Here is a 24,627-nt window from a genome sequence, read left to right on the forward strand (position 1 = left end):
CACATGCTCCAGAGCTCCCTACTGGTGTGGCCAGGGTCTCAACAGTCTCTGTGCAGCCTGACTTCTTCCTCTGATCTGCCCTTTGCTATTTATCCTGCCATCACATCACAGCTGTTGATCCTCAATAAACATCTTGCATTCCAAACTTCATCTCAGGATCCACTTCCAGAGAATCCAAATCAGGACACAGTCTGACCTCCTGTGTTGGAATATTTGGGTTGTAAGTAAAAAACACAATGTGAACCAGCAGAAGCAAACATGAGAATTTATTACAAGGATGTTCAGGATAGCTCATACAAGAATGCAACAATCAAGGCATGAAAAGGGTAGAGGGCAGAGGTGACCCCGGACATCAGGACCAGAAGAACCAGATCCTGGAGCACGAGCTTCCATGGCTTTGTTCTGGCCTCTAACTGAGCCCCCAATTGTTTGGGAAACCATGGAGAGTTACTATGTGTATATGTTACAGCTTCAGTCTCTCAAACTATACAATGAAAGGCAGTCCCAGCTTTCCAGAAGCTTTCTAATGGAAAAGAAAGTGACGGTTATATTATCACAGTGACAGACACGTGTGCAGGTTCACAAAGTGTGGACAGGCATTAACAAGGAACACAGACACTTCAATGACAGAAGATGCAAAAAGTGCAGGACTGGAAACCTCAAGGAACTGAAGATAGTTCAAGGAGGCCAAAAAAGCCATGTGCCAGAAGAATGCTATTCAGAAGTGATGGACAGGCCGGGTTGGTACAGAGGTCCACACTGACCACGTGGGCGATGCACTTCAAGTCCGCAATTAGCCCCATGGAATTTCAGCAGAGGAGTGCGAAGTCAGAATTGCATCTCAAAGCAACTCCTAAGCATGGAATCTGAAGACAGTCACAGTGGGGTGAGCTCATCGGCACTTCGGCCAGACTAGGTGCTGAACATCCAGCAGCTTGTTGGTTCAGTATTTGTGGACTAAGGAGCTGAGCAAAATTGACAACCTGATCATATACTGCTGGGGTAAGTGACCAAATGAGACGCCTCAGGTGCAAATTCCAAATGCCCGCTGATCTGTATTCTGCTGTTGGGTACAGGTGTTGCTGGATAAACTGGATACTCTTTGTGTTTATTTCACCTCAGGCTCTACAGGACATGATCTTGAAATCAGAATATCCGGGACATATGGATCCATAGAGGTAACTGTATCTGATTACCAAATCCCACAAAGAAACACTGAACAGAAGGCACTCCTGGGACAGGTCCCAAAATTCAGACTTTACTTAGTAAAAGGAATACAATAGGAAGTGTCCTCTACAGCACTGTTTCCAGGCCAGTGGGGGAACCAGGTGGAGAGGATAGAGGGGACATGCCTTCCACCTGGTCTACTTAAACATCCAATCAACACAACCTCCAGTGCTCCAGGAGGCTGCACATAAATCCTTCAACTTAAAACCAGTTTTCTTCTTGGTGTGGGATTTGTGGTGGGAACCAATGAGGGAAAATGAGGAGACACAGGTTTTTGTGATTTACCGAGGTAATTTAAAAGACACTAAAAATACCTAATTTCAGAATCAAAGCCCTCTCGTGCGAATTCTACACAACATGCCTGAGCCTCCGCATAAGGCTACTGTCAACCTCAGCCCTCCCCGCCTGATAACTGGCTCTTTGGGGGAGGGAAAAACCCTGCTCTTGGGTATTCAACCAGTGGGGGTAGTGCTGACATTCTAATCTTTAGTGAGACAAATACTGGGTTTAACTGCTTAACAGTAAATGAAATAACCTAGAATTGAGGTGAGCAAAATTAGATCATGTTTAGACAACAGACTCAAAGCTCAATCCAAAAACTAATGAATCAAACTCTGGGAAGGGGAAAGAGAATCATGATAAATGAAAATTTAAAAATGGGAAAATCTGCAAAGTTAAGATATCACCCTGTAACTATTCTATTACAAATGAATTTGCTAAAAATACTTTAGATTTAGGGAGAAAAGTAGGAAGTCCTTACATTTGAGTATGAATACAAATTTGGGGACCTAGTACTTTTAATCCGGTGCAGTGGTTTAGAAAACTACTACGTCCCAAATATTCAATAATGATGCTAAAATTGGTAACTAAAGGAAAAAGACACTGCTAGAATCAAAAGCGCAATACACCGTACTGATAAAGCAAGAGAGAAGTCTTTGATTTTTCCAAGTCTGGTAACAAGATCAGGATTGGACTTTTCTGAATTTCACCATCATACAAAGAACACTGTTGACTTTATCAGGCAACATTGTAGAGATCACTGCAAAGTTCTACCTAAGGGGTGGTTCATGCACTGCCAAAGCGAACCCTACTTATCATGAAAGGTTCACAGTGGGAGTCTCCATGTAGAAGATGCAACTAATGACACAAGGTGGAACACAGATATTTCAAATGATGCAACAATGAAAATCCCATTTCCTAATACCTATCCAGTAATTACAGCAAGTCGCAGGAAGGCAAGACAGGCTTCTTTGAACACACCAAAAATATATTTTCCACCACAAAAATCCGTATTTTACATTATCTGAATGCTAACTCCTAAATTGGTTTTTCCATCTAGCTTTTTTACAAGAGATTTTAAGAAACACAAAAAACATATTGGCACACAGCATCGTGATACATCAGAGGGAGGTAACATACAAGCTATACTTGGGGACACAGCACTTGAAGTATGTCTACTTGATGCACGAAGGTGCCAAGCTGAGTGGGAGTAAGACTACACAGCACTACTGCCATCTAGCCTAAATGTTGAGTGATAGTTCATACACCTGCTTTCTTTTGATCATTCATGAGTCACTATAGTTAGGCTGTGGCTCCTACCTTTTAATACTTATTAAAAAGATTTTATATAATTGTTTCAGAGACTCTCAGGCTGCATACTTCATATAATGTTGGCTTTCGTAACTGAAGAGAAAGGGCAGCAACAACAGATCCCTTTTATATACCAATAGGCCATAAGGAAAAAAGATGTGTTATCACTTAAGCTGGATATTTAGCAGTAAGATGTGTTGTATCAGCTACCATTTTCACTGTATCATTGACACAGAAAAACCAGCAGCACGTATGTGTCCTGACAGAGGCACTACCAGGAATGTGCATTTCATGCTCACAATCACTTTAGCATATGATTCCAAAATATGAGACATCCTGTGAGACACAGGAAAATAAAGTCATTAATACCACTGAGAAATGTCTTATTTAGATGTTTCAAAGAGTCAATTTATTCACATATTCTTATTAAAGATTTTATTTATTTATTCATGAGACACACAGAGACAGGCAGAGACATAGGCAGAGGGAGAACAAGGCTCCTTGAGAGGAGCCTGATGTGGGACTCAAGCCTGGGTCTCTGGGATCATGCCTTGAGCCGAAGACAGTCGCTCAACCACTGAGCCACCCAGGTATCCCTATTCACATATTTTAAAAGCTTCATTCTTCAGATTGAGCATATCAACCATCAGAATTGGGATTTTTTTTAAAAAGATTTTATTTATTTATTCATGAGAGACACACAGCAAGAGGCAGAGACACAGAGGGAGAAGCAGACTCCATGCTGGAAGCCCGAAGTAGGACTCAATACCGGGTCCCCAGAATCAGGCCCTGGGACGAAGGCGGCGCTAAATCACTGAGACACCCAGGCTGCCCCAGAATTGGGAATTTTTGATAACCATGTCTATTAATAAAAAAGTACAGGTTCCCTTGATAGCTTTACTTCTAGGGGCATATTTCCAAGGTCTTTAAATTAGTAGTTTTGCCCACAATATGAATTTCCCCAAAATACAATGTGGTTGGATTACCTGCTGAAGACTGTCCCATTCTTAGTATTTTAACTGAGCTTCATTTCTGAGAGTATGTTCTGAATGCACAACAGCTGTGATTTCTTGATAAAAATATTACATCACTTGCTGCATTCATGGGGTTTTTCTTCACTTACTGGACTAGTGTTTACCCCAGTGGGGATATTTCCAACAGCTAAGGAGATGTGACCTTTGCAAAGCTTTCTGACATTCACAGTATTCCTCATTGCTATTAATTTCCTGCTGTATGTCTGACAGTTTTCTGAAATCCACTGCATCTCACAGGCTCATTCTACTCTCAGGGTTCTTATACGATTAAGTTAATCTGCTGAAGGGTTTCCCTACATAACCTCAGAGTTCCTATCCTAATGATTACCAGACAGACACATAATGTGATGCAATTATTTATTTGAAAGATTTACCATAACTGCGTTTTCTGAAGTACGAAGAGGTGAGATCTCTGTCAAAGACTTGGTATGAACTCCATTCCTAGGAATTCTTCACTGTATGAGTTCTCTGGTGATTAATGAGCTGTGACTTTTGGGAGAAGGCTTTCCCACATTCATGGCACTGGTAAGGCTTCTCTCCTGTGTGAATTCTCTGGTGATTAACAAGCTGTGACTTCTGAGAGAAGGCTTTCCTACATTCGCTGCAGCCGTAGGGCTTCTCTCCAGTGTGTGTCCTCTGATGTGGTATTAGGTGTGATTTCCGAGAAAAGGTTTTGCCACATGCGCTGCACTCAAAGGGTTTCTCTCCTGTGTGTGTTCTCCGATGATTGATGAGGCTTGACTTCTCCCTGAAAGCTTTCCCACACTCACTGCATTCATATGGTTTTTCTCCTGTGTGAGTTCTTTGATGTCTAATTAATTCTGATTTCTCAAAGAAAGCTTTCCTACAAAGACTGCATTCATAGGGTTTCTCTCCTGTGTGGATTCTCTGGTGAGTATTCAGTTGTGACTTCTGGGAGAAGGCTTTTTCACAATCCCTGCACCCGTATGGTTTTTCTCCCGTATGAGTTCTCTGGTGAGTTGCAAGACTTGACTTCTCACCAAAGGCTTTCCCACACTCCGTGCATTCATAGGGTTTCTCTCCTGTGTGAGTCCTCTGGTGTGATATGAGATGTGACTTCTGACAAAACGCCTTCCCACATTCACTGCAGACATAGGGCTTTTCTCCTGTATGAATTCTCTGATGATTAGTAAGGCTTAATTTTTCACTGAAAGCTTTCCCACACTCACTGCATTCATAGGGTTTTTCTCCTGTGTGAGTCCTCTGATGTCTAACAAGCTGAGATTTCCTACTGAAGGCTTTCCCACATTTACTGCATACAAAGGGTTTCTCTCCTGTGTGAGTCATCTGATGGGATATGAGATGTGACTTCTGGGAGAAGGCTTTCCCACACTGAATGCACACATGAGGCTTCTCTCCCGTGTGAGTTCTCTGGTGGTTGATGAGACTCGACCGCTCTCTGAAGGCTTTGCCACATTCACTGCATTCATAAGGCTTCTCTCCAGTATGAATGGTCTGATGTCTAATGAGCTCGGACTTCTCAAAGAAGGCTTTTCTACAATCACTACATCCATAGGGTTTTGTCCCTGTATGAGTCCTATGGTGAGTAACAAGTTGCGACTTCCTGCTGAAGGCTTTCCCACACTCTCTACATTCAAAAGGTTTCTCTCCTGTATGAATTCTCTGATGATTAATAAGATTTGACTTCTCGCTAAAGGCCCTTCCACATTCACTGCACCCATAGGGTTTTTCACCTGTGTGTGTCCTCCAATGTGATATGAGGTGTGACTTCCGGGAGAAGGCTTTCCCACATTCACCACATTCATATGGTTTCTCTCCTGTGTGTGTTCTCTGATGTGATGTGAGCTGTGACTTCTGGGAGAAGGCTTTCCCACACTGGCCACAATCATAAGGTTTCTCTCCTGTATGAGTTCTGTGATGTGTAATAAACTGTGACTTCTGGGGAAAGGTTTTGCCACACTTCCCACAGCCATAAGCAATCTCTCTTATATGTCTGCTCTGATGTTTAATGAGACTGGATTTCTTAGTGAAGCGTTTCCTACATTCACTGCATTCGTAGAGTTTCTCCCCTAAACGAGTTCTGTGATATATGATAATCTGTGACTTCTTAGAGCTAATTTTATATTTATCATATTCATAATATTTTAACCAAGATTCAGTTTCCTCAGGCTTGGTATGCAGAAACAATTTATCAAATACACTTAAGCCATCTGGTTCTGTTTTTCCATAATCTGCTTTTGGAATAAGTAAATCTAAGTGACGTTTTAAAAGTAATCCATCTACATCATCTTCACTGTTTGATTTCCTTAAAGGAATCAAGTTCATGCTCAGATTGATTTTTTTTCCAAATGCATCACATTCATCATCTTGTTTCATATTTCTAAGCTTCTCCTGGTTATCTTGGTGCCATGTCATGTGACCATTTACTTGCAAGACTTGTTCTATAAAGAAAGAAAACCCTGTGAATGCTTCTATAGTTGTGTTTTTAAAGATTTATTTATTTTCGAGAGTGTGCAAGAGCATGCACAATGAGAGAAGGGGGAGAAGGATAAAAGAGAATCTTGAGCAGACTCCCCAAAGAGTGTGGAACCCAACACAGGGCTCAGTCCCATGACACTGAGATCACAACCTGAGCCAAAACCAAGAGGTGGATGCTCAACTGACTGAGCCACCCAGACGCCCCTTCTATGATTATATTTACTGAATAAAAAATGAGCAATGCTGTTTGAGGGGATGAATGCTTTGGAAGCCTGTATCTCAGTCCCAAGTATGAGATCTATCCTCTAGGTATGTGGAGGAAAAAAAAGAAAATGCTATAAATAGGAATAAGATACAGGCAGTAGTATATTAAGTCACCTCTGGTTCTTGTCAAATAAAACTTAATAAAATGAAAAGAAAATGTAAAAAATACATCAAGAGCAAGGAGGAACAAAGAAAGGAAGGTGGAAGAAGTACTGATCCGATATTCTGAGGAGCCGATTTCATTCATGCCTAATAAGGATATACTGTGCTCTGGGTGACCATGGGGACAGGAGCCAGGAAACCCCAATGAAGCTTACATTCTAATGGAGAAGAAGACATAGAAAATCAACAGGTTTGACAGAAGAACTACTAAAGCCATTACAAGCTTGAAGAATGAGAAATCATTTGTGAACTTTTCCCCATTTTTAAGTTTTCTGGAAGTTTGAAACTCCCACTGCATTTTCAACATCATAACCAAGAAAGGCATGTCATGGAGCACATCATCTTTCACGATGGAAACCTATCATGGAAAATACCCTCAGAGTATGAGGGAAAAAGAGGTCTGCAGGTTAAAGTCAGGGTCTACTACAGAAACATTAACTTTGAGATATAGGTCAGGAGTCTGAATAAAGTGTTACATAAACAGATGTGAGAGCAGAAAATGTAGTATTTATAAACTTACAACTTTACATTACTTTAAATGTGATATTGTTAGACTAAGGACACGTTTGGAAATTTTTACTTTTTTCCCACTAGGAAAATGGGACTGCTTTAGTTTTGGTTATTTATGGGATATCCCAGATACCTCAACTCTCCCCACCACTCTTCCCTGCTGTACATTAATCTATCTTATTATCTCAGTGAAATATCTTTCCAAGTGATTTCCCTGTTTCCCGTAACATTTTCCATTCTGTGGATAGGTTAAACTTTTATAAATGTAAATCAGGGGGCACCTGGGTGGTGCAGTCAATTTTGAACATCAGACTCTTGGTTTGGGCTCAGGGCATGATCTCAGAGTCATAGGTTTGAGTCCCATGTGGGGCTCTGACTCAGAGGGAGTGTGCTTCTTTCCCTGTTTCCCTCGGCCTTTCCCCCAACTCTCTCTCAAATAAATAAATCTTAAAAAATATATATTTTTTAAGCAGTGAACTTTATTTAAAATTACCAGAGTCAATCTAACTGCCTTCCTGCTGCTTGCTTATAAGTCAATGTATGACCTAGATCCCACACACTGCCGAGCACACAGACACCCAAACACAAAGGCTTACTTTCTGCTTCCTGTAGTCCCTAAACTTCTTCCTGACCTAATATATTCATATTTGTCAGTCCTTTAAGGGTACACTTTCCCCCAGTTCACATAGTTCACTCAGTTTGGTCTTCATGTCTAGAACCCTGCTGTGGACTGAGAACTTGTGCACCCCACTTCCCCAAACCTGTATGTTGAAGCCCTCCCTACCCTTCTATGTGGATATATTTGGAAATGGGATCACAAAGGAATTAAGGTTAAATGAGATCTTATGGGTGGGGCCCTGATCCAAAAGGATTAGCATCCCTATCAGAAACACCGGAGCAGGCCTCACCCCCCAACTCCATGCACAAATGAAGGCCACGTGAGGGCAAAACTGCACAGCTACAAGGCTATCTACACACCAGCAAGACTATGTTCACCAGGACCTAATCACACAAGCTCCTTGCCCTTGGACCCTCCAGGCTCCAGAAGTATGGCAAAGCTTTCTGTTGTTTAACCATCTATGATATCTTGTTATGGCAGCCTACACAGTGCCACAAACTCTCCACTACATTTTCATCTACCTTATTTCTATAATGGAAATTTCAGGGTCTGGGTTTTACCCTGGTTATTTGCCAACTTGATTACTTTGATCCTCCCATGAGAAATTAAGTGTAGTGTAGGCAGGTAATAGATCTCTAATGTTCACTATTGAACCCATGCCACTGAGCATGATACCTGAAAATATACATATCACCATCTATTCAACCTTCTATGAACTGCTCTAGCAGGCATGATTATGCAAACACATGATTACTTGCAAGGTAGTCCTTGGCTGCCATTTTGGGGGGTGTTCCCGCTTCTCCCCAGCTTATAAAAGGGGCTCCCTGTGCCTAGACTGTGTGCAAACAATTATTCTTTGCTGAGCACCTGCTCTCCTGGGAGTCTGCAATGCTGGTGGTGTGTCAGGCATTAAGATGTCCACAAGCAGCCTCCAATAAAACCCTAGATGCTGGGTCTCTGAGCTTCCCTGGGCAGAAACACTACAGATATTACTGTATTTTCTTTTTGTTGCAGGGAGCAGTGCAGGAAACCCATACTCGGAGTCCTCCAGACTATGCTCCTACCCTTCCCATGGTGATGAAGCTCTCATTACATCCCTGTAATAAATCTCAGCAATATGGACAATGATACCTTGAGTCCTCCTCGTGACTCTCTGAACATGGTGGTGGTCTTGAGGACCCTGACACACAGGGCTTATTTAGTTAACTCTGACAACTAACTACACTGCACTGTAGTGAAACATAAACGTTCAACATTTAGATGTTTTACAAAAAAAAAAAAAAAAAAAAAAAACACCACACCAAAACTGGATGCTAAGTTCTACACCTCTGTAAGGTATATTTGAGGTTTTTATTTTTAATTGTGGATGCTATCAACAAATGAGGGGCACATAAAAATCACAAGAGGTTTCTCAAACTACAAACTCCAGTCCTAGAATACTCAATTTTAAAACTGCATGTTCACGACTCTACTGCATCAATTTTACTGGTAATTGATCCATAATGATTGTCATTGGAAAAACAATATCCAGGTAATCTAATGCAAACCTGGCTAAAAACTCCTAAATTAAAACAATGGGCTTCTGAAGAGATATTTATTGAATGAATATTGTCTAACACATAAACGGAAATAAAACGATAAGCCTTGTGTTTATGCATGCACACAGCTCAGGGACCAACCACCTAAAGAATATTATATACACTGTGATCAGGTCTGGGATGGGACTTCAGAAAAATAGTGAGAAAAACTCAGCTGGAGCAGTCAAAAACATTCCATGAATATGAATGCAGTGAAAACAGAGCTTATACAGTCAGGAATAAGTTAAAGCATAGCACGATCAAATGTTCAGATCCCGAGAAGAATAAATATTACATCTGAAAATACTGAGGAAAAAAAAAAAATGAAAACACTGAGGAATCTTTAGATGGAATTGACCATGAGTTGGGGAAAAAAGAGTAAAGAGCTGACAGCCACACAGACTCAGACCTTGAAGATTCTGTAGGAGGAGGCTGCCCAGGCTACATTCAGAGGGACCGGCATCTTGGGTGGACTGTGGGCCCACCCCAAGTCTACCCTGGGCACCCACGTCTCTGCCCCAAACAATCCTTAAGCCACAAGTGCACACCTGGTCTATATGCAGGGATTCTAGATATTCTGGAGAACTAACACACCCTCCAGGGCAAGGCTCAGGCCATGAGAAATGGGAGTCAGAGGTTGAGAAGCTTCCTGGCCCCTCTCCCTGCAACCACCATAGGTCAGCACCCTTCCATCACACCACTACTAGTGTCCTCTCACTGCGCTCTCCCACTACCAGGTGGGGACCACATCCCCAGGAAATATCTCAGAGTCTGCTCTTGTGGGAACCCAAAGTCCCTATCATATAGCAGATAAGGAGGGCTGTACAATGGATCAGAAGAGTGCTGGTTGCTTTAGGAACTGAAAGACATGGTATCATTTAAGAAAACTTAGAAAACATTAGACTCTAGACCTATCGAGCAATTTGGGAAATTCGGGAATGAGACATTGTGGGTCTAGTTTTAAGTGTGACTTGAAGAGTTAAGTAAAAAGATAGTTTCCAAAAGGCAAAAGACTTAAATAATAAGAATACAAAGAAAGAACATTCAATGTACTCCGTGGTGTCTAATCTACAGGAAGAGCACCGCAGAACCCAATCTTACAATGGGAAGAAAAGGACCGAGTGTGTAGGAGGAATTGGGGAGGACTTCCTGCTGCAAGGAGACTGAACAGAGTGGGCTCCACAGGGTACTTCTCTGGGCATCAGATGCCCAAATGAGGGAAAAGTAACGCTCCTGAATATACAAGCAGGGTGTGTTTGCCCTAGGTGAACAGAGGACAAAGACCAAACGTTCAGAATCCTTGACAAGAAGTCAAAGTCCCACACTTGACAGTCAAAACAATTCATGGCCTGGCCACGCAGGAAATATTTTGCTTTGAGCTGCAAACAAAGAAGCCACATCTAAGCATAATTGGAGTAACTCCTGTCAGTGGTTCCGAATCACCACTAAAGGTTTAGAGATTTGGAAGAGAGCTCTCACAGAAGTCAAGCCCTGACCAGCTGCCCTGATCAGCTGAGACTGAATTTCTGCTCTCCTGCATCTGACTGGTTTGCACACCCACCTGGACAGTCTAAACTTGAGAGTTCTCCAGCTCCTATCCATGGCTCTTCTCCTTGCTCCAACCTGAAGATGACATCAGGTTTCACAACTTCATACCCTGTTCAGGGGAAATCACAAAAGAAATGGCTCCAACTGTTTGTGCTTTAGGGCCTCTAAAGAACAAACAAGTTCTAGCATCAGGTGACACAGTGAATCTACCCATTTGTGTATCAACAGAGTAAATAATTCTCAAAGGCAATGGTTTCCCTGGTGGCTAAGAAACTTTGACTTCTATAATTCAAATACAAAACCTTTATACACCTCAGAGGCACTGGAGCCAGTCTGCCTGGCCCTTTCAGGTATTTGCTATCAATCCTTGGGAAAGTTACTTAAAGGGAGAATAATCATACCTGCCCCACAAAACTGCTGTGTAAATAAGTCCACAGATGAACAGTATGTGAAATACAGTAAGTTCCTAGCACTAGATGCTGAGCACTAATGGTACCACCACCACCATTCTGATAAGTTTCAGAGGCTGCACAATGTAAATAAGTCTCCATTACTGGAAGGCATGGTGCAGACGCTCTCCCTGGCATCATAGTCAAGGAATTTTAAATCTCCTAAATTTAGGCCCAACACCATTGGAAATTTCAGAAGCAGCATGGCTCTCAGCAACTGAACCAGTAAGGTACTGGGCACCATATGAGGTCCTCTGGGAGCTCTCTTACCCAGTGAAACGAGGCTGCTATAGTTCTCCAACATTACATCCTTGTACAAGTCCTTCTGTCTGCCATCCAGGAGCTGCCATTCCTTCTGCGTGAAGTCCACAAATAAATCTTCAAATGACAATGCTTCCTGTAAGAATACAATCCTGGTGAATCTGAAGCAATTAGTACTACACAAGGTGCAAAAGGACTGGAGCTTGAGCACGTTACTCTCACCAAACAAGTTATGGAGAATAACTACTGTCTCTCCTTTGCCAAACATCTCTGGGATAAAATGCCATGTTGCACTCTTCCATCCATATAATACATGGCAACTGAAATTCATAATTTTAAATCTTCTGAACCACCAACAAAATACTTACTGAACCTCAACTTTAGCACCAGAAAGTGGTCCAACAGAAATATAATAAAACAATACCCTAATGAGCTACGTAGCCTTGTGGAGGGCTGCACACATACACATCTATTCATAAAACAAGGTATTTTTTTTTAAGATTTTATTCATTTATTCATGAGAGACAGATAGAGGCAGAGACACAGGCAGAAGGAGAAGCAGGCTCCATCCAGGGAGCCTGACGTGGGACTTGATCCTAGGACTCCAGAATCACGCCCTGGGCTGAAGGCAGGCGCTTAACTGCTGAGCCACTCAGGGATCCCCTAAAACAAGGTATTTTAACAGCTGAGACAAAAATGAAGGGAAGGTGTAATGTGGGTCAAAATGAGGAGAGAATCAGGGAATGCCAACTTGCGCCATTTGCAAGAGGTAAACATTGTGGTGAGGTTTCTTTTTTTTTTTTTTTAAGATTTTACTTATTTATTCATGAGAGAGAGAGAGAGGCAGAGACACAAGCAGGCTCCATGCAGGAAGCCAGATGTGGGACTCGATCCTGGAACTCCAGGATCATGCCCTGAGCCGAAGGCAGACACTCAACCACTGAGCCACCCAGGTATCACTGTGATGAGTTTTAAAAGGAAATTAGCAATGCTTTCCACAAAAATGGGGGTGCAAAGGGATTCTGGTAGCCAACAACTCTGATGAGACCTCAAAACTGCTAGTGTTCAGGAGGTGCTAACAGTTCAGTTAGATAAGATCAAAGGGTGCAAGGTGGTGATTAGATTAAAGGCCACAGGGGAGGCATAGCTAACTGCCCTAGACACTTACTGTCTTTTTTTTAAAAAATATTTTATTTATTTATTTCGAAGAAACACACAGAGAGAGGCAGAGACATAGGCAGAGGGAGAACGAGACTCCCCGCGAGGAGCCCAATGCAGGACTCAATCCCAGGACCCCAGGATCACACCCTGAGCTGAAGGCAGATGCTCAACCCCTGAGCCACCCAGGCGTCTCTTTTTCTTTTTTTTTAAAAAAAGATTTGAAAGAGAGAGAGGGCAGCCCCGATGGCCCAGCGGTTTGGCGCTGCCTTCAGCCCAGGGTATGATCCTGAGACCCAGGATTGAGTCCCACGTTGGGCTCCCTGCATGGAGCCTGCTTCTCCTTCTGCCCGTGTCTCTGCCTCTCTCTTTCTCTGTGTCTGTCACAAATAAATAAATAAAATAAAATAAAATAAAATAAAATAAAATAAAATAAAATAGAGAGAGAGAGAGAGAGCGTGCACGCAAGCACCTGCTGAGGGGAGAGGGGCAGAGGGAGAGAATCAAGCAGACTCCACACTGAGCACAAAGCCTGACACAGGGCTTGGTCTCACAACTCTGGGATCACGACCTGAACCAAAATCAAGAGTCAGATGCCCAAATGACTGGGCCCTGCCCCCCCACAGGTTCCCCTGATCTAGACACTTTCTGTTGCTACCCCTCAGTTTGGTTCATAGAGTTAAGAGTCTCTCATGATTTGCCTCCCTCTCCATTTTCATCTTTTTTTTTTTTTTTAAAGATTTAATTTATTTATTTGAGATAGAGCATGAGGGAGAGGCAGAGGGAAAGGAAGAAGCAGAGAAGCAGACTCCCTGATATGGGGCTCAATCCCAGGACCCTGAGATTATGACCTAAGCCAAAGGCAGACAATTAACTGAGACATCAAGATGCTCGTTTTCATCTTATTTTTCCTTCCCTTCCCCTGTGCTCAATTCCACACGAGTGAAATCATATGGTATTTGTCTTTCTCTGATTGACTTTAGCTCAGCATAATACATTCTAGCTCCATCCATGTCACTGCAAATGGCAAGATTTCATCCTTTCTGATGGGTGAGTAAAATTCCATTATATATATATATATATATATATACACACACACACACACACACACACACACACACACGCACACATATACATACATACCACATCTTCTTTATCCATTTATTTATTGAAGGACATCTGGGCTCTTTCCACAGTTTGGTGATTGTGGACATTGCTGCTATGAACACTGGGGTGCAGGTGCCCCTTCGAATCACTATGTTTGTATCTTTGGGGTAAATACCAAGTAGTGCAATTGCTGAGTCATAGGGTAGCTCTATTTTTAACTGAGGAACCTCCACACTGTTTTCCAGGGTGGCTGCACCAGCTTACATTCCCACCAGCAGAGTAAGAGGGTTCCCCTTTTAATTTTACTTATGTTTAAATAATTAAACAGTACAGGTAGCTAACGGCAACCCAAGGTATAAAAATTTGTCTGATCTTTGTCCCAGGTTCCTGGGACAGAGCTTCTAAAGCCGTATTAGGGCACCTGGACGTGCTCAGTTAAGACTCTGACTCTTGATTTTGGCTCAGGTCTTGTTCTGAGGGCTGTGAGGTCAAGCCGCACTTCAGGCTCCTTCCTGAGTGTGGAGCCGGCTTAGGATTCTCTCTCCCCCTCGCCCTCTGCCCCTTCCCCTACCACGCACACTCATGCACACACACTCTCATTCTTAAAAAAAAATGTTAAAGCCTTGCTATTTCCCCAGTGACAAAAGGGTTTTTATAATTCATGATGGGCTCCTCCTGAGTTATGTTTCTCACAAAAAAAGGTAACTCATATTGGGCTCCTGATCTTCCAGAGGGGCACTGGTCAGAAATATCAACCATTTTATTTTTTCTTTATTTTAAAGATTTTTACTTATTTATTCATGAGAGACAGAGACAGAGAGAGAGAGGCACAGACAGAGGCAGAGGGAGAAGCAAGCACCATGTAGGGAGCCTGATGTGGGACTCGATCCTGGGTCTCCAGGATCATGCCACCTGCGCTGCCCTCAACCATTCAATTTGAGGGTTGGGGCTTTCAAATGGTGTAAGCCCAACCTCAAGAAGGATGAGGAGGGCTAGAGATTTAGTTCACTTACATGGCCAATGAGTCAATCAATCACGCCTACATAATGAATCCCCAGTAAAAACTGCAGAGGGGCACCTGGGGGTCTCAGTCAGTTGAGCATGTGTCTTCGGCTCATGATCTTGGGGTCCCAGGATCAAGCCTTGCATCGGGCTCCCTGCTCAGTGGGGAGTCTGCTTCTCCCTCTGACCCTTCCTCAACCCATTCCTGCTTGCTCTAATAAATAAAATCTAAAAAAAGAAAAAAAAATACCGTGGACATCGGAGTCTAAGTTAGCTGTTAGGTTGGGGAACAGAAAGATAGGTGAAAAAGGGTGATGTATTTTGATTCCACCTCTGGAGCACCCCCCAGACCTCATCCTACGTACCTGTGCATTTGGCCGGTTCCAATGTGTGTCGTTTCTAGTAAAACTGTTATTGTAAGTATAGCACTTCCATAAGTTCTGAGAGCTGTTCCAGCAAACTAGAAGGGGTCATGGGAACCCTCCAAATTTGTACCCAGTTGGTCAGAAAAGCAGGTGACCTGGGGACCCCAAAACTCAGAGCTGGCAACTGAAGTGAGGGCAGTCTTGCTGGGGGACTGTGTTCTTAATCTGTAGAGGCTGTGTTAACTCCAGCTGGCGTCACACATGAGTGCTGGAATGCACCAGACGGAGAACAAGGCAGGCTGAGAGCAGGAAGTCAATGCCACTTTAACCCTCATGTCTGGAGGTCCTGGCCAGTACAACCAAATGCAAGGAAAAAGTACAAATACTGAAAGGAAGATGTAAAAGATGTACAGTACAAATGTAAAAGATGTACAGTACAAATACCGAAAGGAAGATGTAAAAAGATGGTATAACTGCATATGAAAAATTTAAAAATCCTACAAACAATGATAATTAACTGTGCCTATTCTTCTTTGATACCAAAACTAACCAACTAGTCGTCTCTTAAAGATCAGTCAAGCCACAGTACAGAATTTCCAACTTAAAATCTTCTCATAAAAACACAGCTTTATTAGTTAATTCTGTAGACACTGAATGCAAAAATAATTCCTGTTTTACTAAACAATTATGGAATATGGAAGAAAGAACACAACCCTAAACTTTTTGATATAAGCATAACCTTGATAACAAAACTCAGTAAAGATACTCCAAGAAAAGAAAAGCAAAGGCCAACTTACACATGAACACTGATGTGAAACTTCTAAACAACATGTTACCACACTACACTGAACAATACAAGAGAAAATATATCAAGACTGAGTTGGTTGATCCCAGAAATTCAGTTGGTTTAACATTAAAAAAAAAAAAGATATTTGCTATCCTAACAGAGTGAGACATATAATCACCTCAAAAGATACAGATAAAGCACATTTGCAAATTAAAAGAACATACATGAGAGCTACAACAGAAAAAAACTGAACTGGTGTTAAAAAGCTTGTTTAAATTACCAAAAAGAGGGATCCCTGGGTGGTGCAGCGGTTTGGCGCCTGCCTTTGGCCCAGGGCGCGATCCTGGAGACCCGGGATCGAATCCCATGTCGGGCTCCTGGTGCATGGAGCCTGCTTCTCCCTCTGCCTGTGTCTCTGCCTCTCTCTCTCTCTCTCTCTCTCTGTGTGACTATCATAAATAAAGAAAAATTAAAAAAAAAAAAAACAACCTAGCTATTAAAAAAAAAAAAAAAAAATTACCAAAAAGAAGCACTAGATTTTACAAGGAAGGAAGATAAAAGTATGAAAAAGAACAAGCAGAAGAAAAAAGAAAAAAAGAAACTGAAAAGTATTAAGTTATTTGTTATAAAAAGTCTTGGCAGGGGCACCAGACTGGCTCATTTGGCAGAGTACACAACTCTTGATCTTGGGATCGTGAGTTCAAGCCCCACATTGGGTTAAAGCTTTATTTATTTTTTTTATAGATTTATTTATTCATGAGTGACAGAGAGAGAGGCAGACACACAGGCAAAGGGAGAAGCAGGCTCCCTGTAGGGAGTCCAATGTGGCACTCAATCCCAGGATCCCAGGATCACGTCGGGAGCCAAAGGTGCTCAACTGCTGAGCCACCCAAGCAGACGTCCCTAGAGCTTTACTTAAAAAAAAAAAAAAAAAAAAAAAAAAAAAATCTTGGCAAAGCAGGAATTTAGCAGGATTTCTTTTTACTAAGAAAAAAAGTACTGCTGGTATTTTTATGAACATAGAAAATCAGATCAAATCTAAGAAAATTATTAGAATTGATAAGCAGACTTAAGAAGTTCCTGGATACAAAGTCCATGGGTAAAAACCTAGTATACTTCCATGTTTTGGCAACAAAATTTTAAAAATTTATACATAAAATTTAAAATATCATTTACTGTAGAAATGACTAATTGCAGATCTGGGACAGAAAATTTACAAGCTAAGACCTGACATAAGTTACCATGTGACAAAGCAACATTTCATTTATTTTATTTTTAAAGATTTTATTTATTCATGAGAGACACAGAAAGAGAGAGAGAGAGGCAGAGACAAAGGCAGAGGGAGAAACAGGCTCCATGCAGGGAGCCTGATCCTGGGTCTCCAGAATCATGCCCTGGGCTGAAGGTGGCGCTAAACTGATGGACCACTGAGGCTGCCCAATACTTTATTTAAAAGAGAGTGAAGCAGGGCATCATTCAGTAGCCCCTACTGAAATGCCTCATCCATCAAAGCAACAACCATAGAAGGTTCTTGGCATAACAAGGAGGGGCAAGCAGACCAGAGTCGCCGCCTGAAAGACTACAGACCAAAACCTCTGAAATACTCTTGCCAAAAAGGTCACACTTGAATCGAATCAGATATTCTTTATCTGTGCTAACCCGTGGCTCCCGACCACTTGAAACATGGATAGCATAACGAGGGCTGGATTGAATCAATTTAAACAGTTGATGTGGCCAGTGCCTTCTGCACTGTACAGCACAGCTCTAAATCTACATGTGACAGGAGACAGAGAACACACCAGCAAAACCCCAAAAATACGAGATGACAAGATAAATCACCTGGCCTCTTCTATTAAATGGGACTAGAACAAAGAGCCAACAGGTAAAGAGGGGCATGAGAGGGCCAGATCAACTAATTACACTGTATGAACTTCACCAGATTCTGAGGCTAAGGAAGGTCAAACAATCTGCAGATTTTATGAGACAACTGGAAATCTGAACATAGACTGAATTTGGGGATACTAACTAAGAAGCTGCCTTCACTGGAGAGAAGGCTGCAACGGAAGGAATCTCAAACAAAAAGTGACATGAAAGAAACAAAACACATTAGTACATACCACAGCCAATGACACCGAACCGCCATAGTTAAGAAGGAACACTTAGGGCAGCCCCGGTGGCCCAGCAGTTTAGCACCGTCTTTGGCCCGGGGGGTGATCCTGGAGACCCAGGATCGAGTCCCAAGTCGGGTTCCCTGCATGGAACCTGCTTCTCCCTCTACCTGTGTCTCTGCCTCTCTCGGTCATGAATAAATAAATAAAATCTTTAAAAAAAAAAAAAAAAAAAAAAGGAACACTTAGCAGTAAAACTAGAAACTAGCATGGAAATAGTCACAACAGTCATGGTCCAACTCCCTGGTCAGTAGGAGATGCTGTGATTGGCAGGGGCACACGTGGGACCAGCCTCATCTGGGCTCAGAATGTTCTCCTTGACCCAAATGGTGGCTTCATGGGTATGCAGTTGGTAACGATTCATTAAGCTGCACTTTTACATTTTATGTACTTTTCCATATGTGAATTCTGCTGCACGATTAAAGAGGTGAATACATAAATTGTGATTACTAAGCTGTGCTTTGGCATTTTCACCTTGGGTCACTCTCTGGAAAACTGCAAAATGACCATAAGACCCACGGATTTACTACATTTCTCTGAGGGCATTATCCACATTCTATTATTTATTCAAAGACTTCATCAAAGAATGACCAAGAAATGTTTCCTTTCTATGAACTAATTTACTTTTTCCTTTGGAAAACGCAAGTCAAAGAAACATTACTTATTACAACTGCTAAAAATCTGAAAACCAGGATTGCAGCTCAAATTAATTATGTAGACACTGTAGCTTATAAAAATTCAGGGAGCACGTGGGTGGCTCAGTTGGTGAAGCATGTGGCTCTTGATTTCAGCTCAGCTCACAATCTCAGGGCTGTGACATTGAGCCCTACGTGGGGCTCCATGCCAGGTACGGAGTCTAAGATTCCCTCTGCCTCTGCGCCTCCCTCCTACCCTAGCTCACCCCTGCTCACAGTCTCTAACAACAACAACAAAAATTCAAATCCTAAGACCTTCTCAAGACCCTATAGCTAATAAAGTTGGCCTTTGAACGTCACAGTTATGAACTGTGCAAGGCCATTACATGTGGATATTTTCAACAAATACAGTATAGTACTAAAATGTATTTTCCTTATGATTTTAGTAACTTTTTTTTTTTTTTTTTATGATAGGAACACAGTGAGAGAGAGAGGCAGAGACACAGGCAGAGGGAGAAGCAGGCTCCATGCACCGGGAGCCTGACGTGGGATTCGATCCCGGATCTCCAAGATCGCGCCCTGGGCCAAAGGCAGGCGCCAAACCGCTGCGCCACCCAGGGATCCTGATTTTAGTAACATTTTCTTTTCTCTAGCTTTATCTTAAACACAGCATATAATATACATACACAATATGCACTAATCACCTGTGACTGGTAAGGCTTCCAGTCAACACTAAGCTGTCAGTAGTTCAGTTTTGGGGGATGGATTTTCCACTGTGCAGCGAGTTGGCACCCCTGACCTCACCATCATTCTAACTGCTCCAGTTTGGGTGACAATCTGGATCTTCTATTCTGAGGCTATTTTCCCCTGATTTCTTAAGTTATACTTTTCTTTTTCATTAGAAGATATACATACCTCTTCTAATCCCCTGGAAAATAATGGAGAAGAAACAATCACCTCACCTGTAACATGGTCATTTTCTGTTGCCTGTGCAAGATGAGTAGCACATCTGAGATCTGCCCCACCCTGAGCCTCTATGAGGCCTCTATGAGGCCACGGCCAGGTCTTTCACACCATGAACAGGTTCCCGTCTCCAAGAGTGCCTTTACTGTGTCACATGAGCAGGCTCGCTTGAGTATCCAGGATCTGTGGACTTAGGAACAAAGGTACTTTATTTTATTTATTTATTTTTTAAAGATTTTATTTATTTATTCATAGAGACAGAGAGAGAGAGAGAGAGAGAGGGGCAGAGACACAGGCAGAGGGAGAAGCAGGCATCATACAGAGAGCCTGACGCAGGACTCGATCCAGGGTCTCCAGGATCACGCCCTGGGCTGCAGGCGGCGCTAAACCGCTGCGCCACCGGGGCTGCCCCAAAGGTACTTTAATTGGATATTCACACCACACCTAAGACCTGGGAACTCTTGCTAGGAATGAGGAATTCACAATCATCTGTGTTTCTTTTCTTTTTTTTTTTTTTTTAAAGGTTTTATTTATTCACTCATGAGAGAGACACACAAGAGAAGCAGAGACCTAAGCAGAGGGAGAAGCAGACTCCCCACAGGGAGCCTGATGTGGGACTCAATCCCAGGACTCCGGGATCACACCCTGAGCCAAAGATAGGCACTCAGCCACTGAGCCACCCAGGCATCCCTCATCTGTGTATCTATATAACTGAACTAGGGCTATCCAGGGATAGGAACAGGATATAGTGCAAAAAAAGAACAGAAGTCTATGATCTGGCAGACAGATAAAGAAGTATCAGAAATAAAGTAATTCTGATATCCATTCACCGCTCACTCTGGACACTGCAGGATATATTACTTTAACAGACGCAATGAAAAATAAATAAATAAATAAATAAAATTAAAAAATAAAAAACAGGCGCAATGAAGTACAAGTCTATTTTCGGCAGATGGAATTTTGGAGAGCTTAAATGGTTTGTATTAAACAGATTTTTTTTTAATTAATTTTTATTGGTGTTCAATCTACCAACATACAGAAAAACACCCAGTGCTCAACCCGTCAAGTGTCCGCCTCAGTGCCCGTCACCCATTCCCCTCCACCCCCCCGCCCTCCTCCCCTTCCACCACCCCTAGTTCGTTTCCCAGAGTTAGGAGTCTTTATGTTCTGTCTCCCTTCCTGATATTTCCCAACATTTCTTTTCCCTTCCTTTATATTCCCTTTCACTATTTTTTATATATATATTAGAACAGATTTGAGGGATGCCTGGGTGGCTCAGCAGCTGAACGTCTACCTTTGGCTCAAACTGTGATCCCAGGTCCCAGGATTAAGTCCTGCATCAGGCTCCCTATGAAGAGCCTGCTTCTCCCTCTGCCTATGTCTCCGCCCCTCTCTCTCTCTCTCTCATGAATAAAATCTTAAAAAAAAAAAAAAAAAAAAAAAAAAAACAGAATTGAGTTTCAATCAGCTTTCCCCTTCACAGGCTACATGGCTTTGGGCAAAAACAGACTAACTTCATCTTTATGAGCCACAGCTCCCTACAAAAGTCTTCTATAAACCTCTTAATTTATGTCTGCCAGCTCAATCAATTTCTGATGGAAATATGTTAAAATCTCCCAATAAGATTATAAATTGGTAAATGTTACCTTGTTAATCCTGTTGATATTTGGATTATGTGTTTAAAGATATATTGTTGGACACATAGCAGTTGTGGATTTTAGAAAAATTATGCTTTAATCACTGTAATGGCACTCCATACTCATGCTCCTTTCTTGGCTTTTAAGCCTCCTTTTTTCACTTGCTAAAATTGTGAGGATAAAGTGGACCTTTGGGTCCATTTATCGGTGAGATTCTGAGGAATATATGAAATAATAAAAGGAAAAGATTATTCCTTGTAATAACAGCTAAGATACGAATGCTTTCTCTAATTAAGGGAAAATACTAAGCACTTTATAATTTGACCCTCACAGAGAACCCAGGGGGCATTTAACATAATCCCCACTTTACTCAAAGCAAGCAGAAGTCTTTAGAGTGACTCAGTGTGCCCCTGACTACATAGGTGTTTGGGAGCAGAACGGGAATGCTGTTTTTTCTTGCTACATTCGAGGCACTTACTACTAAAATCATGTGGTGTGTGTACTTACGCAGACACACACCATACATCCTCGAATTAGCTCTTATATCTGTGCACACATTCAGTCACCGTATTTCCACAGAAACACAAATGATGAACGGCCTGCTGTCCCCAAATCATACCAAAGGACAGTAGTTAAAAAGAAAGCTCTTCCCTTTCATGTCATGATTCAAACTTCAGCACCAGCTCAGAACAAGAAATGACAATGTCTTTACATCTTTAATAGTGAAAATACATGCATCTTAATACAGGAGCTGACATACATGAGCACTATACAAGTTTTAGCTATAATCATTATTGCAACAGTGAAAAATGATGGCAAAATTCAGAAATGTATTCAAGCTACATAAGAAATAAGGGATGCCTGGGTGGCTCAGTGGCTGAGGGTCCACTTTTGTCTCAGGTCATGATCCTACGGTCCTGGAACCAAGTCCTGCATTAGGTTACCCACAGGGAGCCTGATTCTCCCTCTGACTGTGTCTCTGCCTCTCTCTGTGTCTCTCATGAATAAATAAATAACATCTTTAAAAATAAATAAATAAGGAACAACTATTACCTCTATCACCACACCACAATCATTCTTAGGAGATGGGAAAACCATTTAGATATACTTTTTTTTAAAGACTTTATTATCCATTAGAGACACATACACAGAGAGGCAGAGACATAGGTAGAGGGAGAAGCAGACTTCCTGCGAAGACCCTGATGTGGGACTCGATCCCAGGACTCTGGGATCATGCCCTGAGCTGAAGGCAGACGCTCAACCACTGAGCCACCCAGGCATCCCCCATTTGGATAATTTTAACAAAAATATAAGTATTTTTAAAACCACTTGGTTTCTTTTTTCCCCCTACTGTGCAAAGAGCATCTTTCCAAGTCAATAAATATACTTCTCTGATATCCACAGCATCTTCATATAAAACAATTAAAAGGTAGAAAATAAAATCTACTCTAAAAGAAAAAAACATAGAAATTACGCAGGAATATAAGCGGACAAGAGGCATATAAGACCCATATGAAACAAACTAAAACCACCAACAGGGACTATAAAAATAGGCTTCATAAATGTATAATCTGGTCTTGCTCAGGGATATGAAGACTTCACAGTGGAAGTAAGTTAGCCCCAAATGATTTATATCTTTAAGTCTACTGCAATCATATCTGAAAAAGGTTTTCTTTAATAAGCAATTCTAAGATTCATCTGGAAAAAAAAAAGTTTCAAGAATAGCTTTGACACCTTTAGAAATACAAAATAACTGCGGTGCCTGGGTGACTCCGTTGGTTAAACGGACTCTTTATTTTGGCTCAGGTCATGATCTCAGGGCAGTGGGGAGTCTACTTAAAGATTCTCTCCCTCTTCCCCTCCCCCCAACTCGCACGGCACTCCCAAATAAATCTTTAAAAGAAATATAAAATAATCAAGGTGTACACATTCATGTAACAGTAACATGTATTATAAAATCAAATAATTAAAAACACATTTGACACCGTCTCCATAAAATAAGTAAAATTTAGTATGCAATAAATATGGCATTTCAAAGTCACAAGTAAAACTGGATTATTTAATGAACAGAAATGATTAATACCTAAAGGAAAATAAAGCTAGTTTTGTATCTCACACATTACACAGAAGTAGTTCATTATTTTGTATTTCTTTTTTTTAAGATTTATCCCCTCACCCCCAAACATACACACACCACAAACCAGTAAATTATACCTACAAAAAATGTCATTTGCTTTGCATTATATCTGCTTTCACTTCATTTCACATAATAAAAATTCTGGCATTGTGACAAATAAAATGATGCTTATCATTCAAGCCATTTCCTTAGGCAGACAGCCAAATTCACAAAGTGACTAGTATTTCCTGTGGAATTGTTGTCAGACTATTCAGTGAAGTTTACTTGGGTTTCAATGAGAACTTACCAAGAGTAGAAAACTCCTGTCATGTTAAAATGATGTGTACTCATGGGGCACCTGGGGGCTCTGTCAGTTGAGCATCTGACTCTGAGTCTAGGCTCAGTTTGTGATCTCAGGATCCCCTGGAATCAGAATCGAGCCCTGAGTTGGGCTCTGTCCTCAGCAGGGAGTCTAGTCTGCCTGAGACTCTCTCCCCCCTACCTTTGTCCCTCCCTGATTCCCTCTCAAGGAGCTAAAAAAAAAAAAAAAAAAAAAAAAAGATGTAGACTTACTACAGAAATTACATAGAATTGAGAATTTCAGGTGAACAAGGTATGACAAACCATCAGTGTGGTAGGATTTCGAATATTTGTTATTCAGAAAAATGGTGACTCAATCTTATTCCAATTCAAACAAATGTGTTTTTGAAGGTTGGCTTTGAAAGTTAAAAGTTTTGAGGTTATCTTCCATGTGCCTGCTCAGCAAATGAAGCCTAAACTCCTCAAAGTAGGACGGGCCCAATCTAACCCGACTGCTCTGCCTACCTTGGCAACTTCTGTGACCGCTCTCCCATTTGTCTTCAGCACAAAGGAGCAACCTTCATCATCCTCCCGTAGTTCTACGCAGCATCAAGTTCCAAAGGAATTTCAGGGGAAAGGTAGAGGATAACAAAAAATAACATTTACTTCCTTACTATGACATATTCAT

The 24,627-nt window shown here is 41.7% G+C and overlaps 1 protein-coding gene across 6 annotated transcripts in view; it reads right to left on the minus strand.

Annotated features, from left to right (window-relative positions):
* Positions 1–239: 239 nt before the first annotated feature.
* The window catches only part of LOC112911588 (uncharacterized), a 57,964-nt gene continuing 33,576 nt past the window's right edge, over positions 240–24,627 (minus strand). Inside the window, exons 2-8 of one of the 6 annotated variants that reach the window (XM_072722509.1) lie at positions 24,465–24,538; positions 23,947–24,062; positions 19,886–20,076; positions 18,238–18,440; positions 11,711–11,837; positions 11,005–11,100; positions 240–6,274 (exon numbers count right to left, since the gene is read on the minus strand). In XM_072722509.1, coding sequence (XP_072578610.1) covers positions 4,293–6,274; positions 11,005–11,100; positions 11,711–11,744 — 2,112 coding nt within the window. In that variant the 5' untranslated portion in view covers positions 11,745–11,837; positions 18,238–18,440; positions 19,886–20,076; positions 23,947–24,062; positions 24,465–24,538 and the 3' untranslated portion in view covers positions 240–4,292. The remainder of the gene's footprint in view (positions 6,275–11,004; positions 11,101–11,710; positions 11,838–18,237; positions 18,441–19,885; positions 20,077–23,946; positions 24,063–24,464; positions 24,539–24,627) is intronic. The other 5 variants (XM_072722506.1, XM_072722508.1, XM_025988198.2 and 2 more) reach the window with 5 other exon arrangements.

Source organism: Vulpes vulpes, chromosome 10 (genome assembly GCF_048418805.1).
Source record: "Vulpes vulpes isolate BD-2025 chromosome 10, VulVul3, whole genome shotgun sequence".
Lineage (NCBI taxonomy): Eukaryota > Metazoa > Chordata > Mammalia > Carnivora > Canidae > Vulpes > Vulpes vulpes.